This window comes from Anas platyrhynchos, chromosome 2 (assembly GCF_047663525.1).
Source record: "Anas platyrhynchos isolate ZD024472 breed Pekin duck chromosome 2, IASCAAS_PekinDuck_T2T, whole genome shotgun sequence".
In the NCBI taxonomy this organism is placed as follows: domain Eukaryota; kingdom Metazoa; phylum Chordata; class Aves; order Anseriformes; family Anatidae; genus Anas; species Anas platyrhynchos.
In genome coordinates this window covers 4,295,469-4,300,329 of record NC_092588.1, presented here as the reverse complement: position 1 = coordinate 4,300,329, position 4,861 = coordinate 4,295,469, and the positions used below count along the sequence as shown (strand labels likewise).

Below are 4,861 nucleotides of genomic sequence, written 5' to 3'. Positions count from 1 at the left end.
GTGATACTTTGCAGATGCATCCCTTTCTGCCTAAATTCCACATGAACTGCTACTGCATGCTATGGACAAGCTCCCACGGATCCCTCTCATGCTAAGTAGAGATCAAATTAGTGGTCTTTGCAGATTTCTCACCACAAGCGACCAGGCAAAACAATTGTGAGGCACGCTGGAAACCCTTAATTAAAGCCGTTAATGAAACCAATTGCTCTGCCACTCAGTGGGAGCACAGCAGCTCTTTTCCATGGCAGACTTCTGGCTCCAATGGCATCAGAAACAGAACTTTCGGGTCACTCAGGGAAAATAAGGGTGAATGCTGTGCATGTGGGGAACGTGTTAATAATATTAATGAAGCCACTGCCCCGTAATGAGGTAGTGGAGTCTGGGTTTTCTCCGCACCCCAATATAGCTCTGACGGGTGTTGGGATCACCAGACAGCATTCCCTACCACCGTACACCAGCAGCTAAAGAGGTGTTTAGCGGCTTGTAATTACGGTTTAGGTTAATAACTCTGTAGCCACCGGCCTGTAATTGGGTTACACACAGGATGAGCCTATTTGCCATTAAACACAACTTCCCCACGCTTGTATTGCGGCCCACAAGGGGAAGTTGATAAAGGGGAATTGTGGGGCCGCTCCTGCCCGTTCTGGGGCCAGTTTAGGCCCGGGGCAACCCGCCCAAAGCACTGAGGGAGCCGCGGGGGTGTCCGCCATCCCCGGGCCGCCTCAGCGAGGGGCCGCCATCTCCTCAGCGCCGTGGGCAGCTCGCGGTGCACCACGGGACTTGTAGTCCTCCCGCTGCCCGGCGAGCGGGCGGGCAGAGCAGCGCGGCCTCACGGGAGTTGTAGTCCCGCCGGTGCCCGACGCCGGCACCGCGCCGCTCCCCTGCTGCCCGCGGGAAACTACAACTCCCAGCGGGCCGCGCGGCGGCGGCCGCCCATTTCTTCGGCGGGCCGGCCGGGGCGGGCATAAGATGGCGGCCAGGTTGAGCGGCGGCGGTGGGGAGCACCGGCTGGTGTCGCTGCCCCTGTCCCGCATCCGAGTGATCATGAAGAGCTCCCCGGAGGTCTCCAGCATCAACCAGGACGCGCTCTTCCTCACCGCCAAGGCCACGGTACCGGCTGCTCCCTCTCCGTGCCATCCCGGGCCCGCTCCTCCTCCATGAGGCGAGGCGCTGAGGGGCGGCTCGGGGTTAGCCCCGGGGCTCTGGGGGCTGCTGCCGCCTCCTGTCCGGTCAGCAGGGTCTAATTAGCGCCGGGGGGATAATGGTGCAGGCAGCAGGAGCAGGGGGGTGATCGTCCCCCTGTGCTCTGCTCTGCTGAGGCCGCACCTCGAGTGCTGGGATCAGTTTTGGGCCCCTCACTACAAGAAGGACATCGAGGCCATGGAACGTGGCCAGAGAAGGGCTACAAAGATGGGGAAGGGCCTGGAGCACAAGTCCTGTGAGGAACTGGGGGTGTTCAGTCTAAAGAGGAGGCTCAGGGGAGACCTCATTGCTCTCTGCCTGAAAGGAAGGTGTGGGGAGCTGGGGGTCGGCCTCTTCTCACAGGTAATCACTGACAGGACGAGAGGGAATGGCCTCAAGCTGTGCCAGGGGAGATTCAGGTTGGAAATGAGGAGACATTTCTGCTCAGCAAGAGCAGTCAGGCACTGGGATGGGTTGCCCAGGGAGGTGGTGGAGTCACCGTCCCTGGGGGTGTTCGAGGAGAGGTTGGGCCTGGTGCTTAGGGACATGGTTCAGTGGTGATATTGGTGATAACAATGATGGTTGAACCAGATGATCTTAGAGCTCTTTTCCAACCTTAATGATTCTGTGAGTCCATATCCTGACTTTCTGAAGTGTATCAAGCCCTTCTCAAATGAGTGGGTCTCTGCACAGGGTGCCCTGTATGTGTATAGTTAAATGTGGTGGTTTTGCCTTTGGGGATTAAAGAGAACTGCTGCCAGCTCTGTATCTGAATTCTTACTACTTGCTTCAACTCTTTAGGAGCTTTTTGTCCAGTATTTGGCATCCTACTCCTACAAACACGGCCGAGGCAAGGAGAAGAACGCTCTGACTTACAGTGACTTGTCTCATACTGCAGAAGAGTGTGAAACCTTCCAGTTCCTTGCAGGTATCTATGGAGTGACAGGAAATCCAATCAAATTGGGAAAATGAAGCCTTGTCCTCACAAAACAACTCAGTGAGAGCACAACCCTCCTGCTTGGTTGTTAATCTTTTATATAACGTTAAAACTGAACTCATAAGCTAAGTCACTGACAACCCTTCTTTGGCAGTAGAGATTTTTGTGGTGTTTCCAATTTATACACGGCTAATTAGTGCTCAGCACATTGCCATAAGCCTTCCACAACTCCATTTGAAAGCGCTCAGCCTATAAAACAAGATCAGTGCACGTCTTCGGTACAAATTACATGGCTCACAAATTATACCTTTAAATCGTTGAGTCCTGTTTCTCGAAGTGATTCATCGTATGCTTCCTCTCCCTGTTTTAATCTGTGTATACAAGGTATACACGCGTGTGCACGCTTCAAACTTGTAATTTTGTTGTAACAATTGGCTCGGAAAAGTTATCAGCATAGGATATAAAGTGAGAAGGAGACATTGTTAGGCTGGGCTTTCTCAGGGCCCTTTTTATTGTCCTGAATGGAGAAAACCTGTTTTTATAGGACATAAATAAGGTCGTTGTCCTACTGAATCCGTCAGAGGTGGCTGAGCACTCCAGTTTACATCAAATAAATAACATTCCTTGTGCTATGCGTGGGTAATTCCTTTCTTTTAGTACAGCTGTATAGACTGATTTTATTATAGCTGTCAGACTAATTAATCTGGTTATTAAATAATAATGTAAAATGAACAAAAAAAGCCTCTTTTAGGCTGTTTCAGTAGTGGCATGAATGCAACATTACAAATGAGCCAACTGAAGTTTCAAACTGACTCTAACAGAAACAATTCTGCCTTCCAGATATCCTGCCAAAGAAGATCCTAGCTAGCAAATACCTAAAAATGCTCGAAAAAGAGAAGCGAGATGGAGAAGTGGGGGAAGGCGAAGAGGAGGATGAGGAGGAAGATGATGAAGATGAAGCTGTGGGTGAAGATGTTGGATCTTAAGGCTAGAGGAGAACTACTTCGTAGCCGATCCGTTCTCTGTTGTATAAAGGATGTTATTTTTGTGACTGAGATTCCAGAAGCTGGATATATTTATATACTGAGCCATTTGCTTTTGCTTTAAGAAGTTGAAAAGAAATTGAACTTTGGTCCTTGCTGAAGAATGGAATTCTTCCCTCGGAAAACTCGGTGGGGAAGAGAAACGCTCACGTAAATTTGACAGAACTCACTGAGGCAATTCCCAATGAGACTTCTTCAGACAATCCTTACCAAATTTACAAGTCCTTCAGGGCAGCTTTCAGTCCAAAAGCTGTTTCAGCTCTCTAGGAGGGGGCTCTACCCCAGTTTCTTTCTCCTCAGAGTGGGAAAATGAGGGGAGGGGAGGTGTTTTACACAGTATCTTACTGTCTGCTGTCCTGGCCTTCTCTGAAAAGTGTTGTGTAAAACTGGAACGCAGCCCCTGGGGGTGTCCCCGTGCAGAAACGGGGAGAGGATGAGAGCCCTTCTGAGAGCTGGTGTGGTTCGGTGGCTGTGGTGGTAAGAAAATAGATAGCTAACGTTAGAAAATGATGTAAATATGTACATGGAGAACCTTGCTCTGTACCCAGCTCTCCACGTCTGCAGTGTGTCTGTGGTGTCTGACAAAACACGTGTTGTTTGAGGCCTGGTAAAGGTGGGTCGTTGAGTGAACCATTCACCATTTAAGTGAGAGCTGGATTATTTTTTTTTACACTATAAAGGTAACTTTCCTGTGTACAACTTTATATGCGACTTTGAAATAAACGTTTTTTATGAAAAGTGACAGCTGAGGTGCCTTGGTTTGTTGAGCCCAGAGCAGGCCGAGGGGAGGCCTCATGGCGGCCTGCAGCTCCCTCATGAGGGGAGCGGAGGGGCAGGCGCTGAGCTCTGCTCTCTGGGGACCTGAGGGAATGGCATGGAGCTGGGACAGGGGAGGGTCAGGCTGGGGGTTAGGGAAAGGTTCTGCACCCAGAAGTATCACTAGAGATCCCCAAAAAACCACCTGAGTTGTCTTAAAGAGCCACAAGGCCTCAGGGTAACTCCCTGGAGCCATAGCTAAGTCCCAGCACCACCACATTACCTCAGGTGGGCCATGACCAGGGCATGGAGAGCTCCGAAACAGCCTCAGCAAGGAGGGCTGCGTGCTGGCAGCTGTATTTTGAGGTAAAGACATCAGATGTGACCATTTTTAGGACATACACACGCTTACGGCACTTACCATTGGGCTTAGTTTCAGAATTGCATTTTCCACCAGCAGTTCTGCCTTGGGAGCCGCTCCAGCTGCCTGTAATGCTGAAAAGGGGTCTCGGAGCCAGGCTGTTACAGAGAACAATTATCATTGATGTGATGTGCCCAGGGGCACGTGGCAGAGCATGGACCAGAACTTCAAGGCACTCAGGTGACAGAGAGATTCTCTCCTCTCCCAAAAAACAGCCCAAAACCAGCACATTTAAACCTGAATCATGATTTAACAGGGGACATGACCTTGGTTCTGCCACCAGGATTTTTACCTGAACTACAGACTGCAGCAATTGATTGTTTTGCATTTCACAGTGCACAAGTAACTGGAAAAAACAAGTCAAATGGAAGAAAGACAGCAAACAAGCCCATAAAGATGAGGAATTTTATTTTATTGACATACTATGAGGCAAAACAAAATTGACACCATACAAAATAACTTTATAAAATATCATTCACATCATTATTTTGTCAGGAATTACAGCATTCTGAGCTTGTTACG

General features: G+C 49.8%; 1 protein-coding gene across 1 annotated transcript; it reads left to right on the top strand.

The window, feature by feature from the left end:
• Positions 1 to 926: 926 nt before the first annotated feature.
• Positions 927 to 3,904, top strand: CHRAC1 (chromatin accessibility complex subunit 1). Its single transcript, XM_027452744.3, has 3 exons — positions 927 to 1,110; positions 1,984 to 2,110; positions 2,960 to 3,904. Exons 1-3 carry the CDS (start codon positions 970 to 972, stop codon positions 3,103 to 3,105), a joined length of 414 nt encoding a protein of 137 aa, XP_027308545.1. The 5' UTR covers positions 927 to 969; the 3' UTR covers positions 3,106 to 3,904.
• The last annotated feature ends 957 nt before the right edge of the window (positions 3,905 to 4,861 follow it).

What these genes read in the sequence shown, in the direction of transcription:
- CHRAC1 (XM_027452744.3), top strand. Translation starts at nt 970, where the DNA reads ATGGCGGCCAGGTTGAGCGGCGGCGGTGGGGAGCACCGGCTGGTGTCG. An exon ending in TCCTCACCGCCAAGGCCACG is followed by an intron (nt 1,111 to 1,983) that starts GTACCGGCTGCT and finishes TCAACTCTTTAG; the next exon opens with GAGCTTTTTGTCCAGTATTT. An exon ending in AACCTTCCAGTTCCTTGCAG is followed by an intron (nt 2,111 to 2,959) that starts GTATCTATGGAG and finishes TCTGCCTTCCAG; the next exon opens with ATATCCTGCCAAAGAAGATC.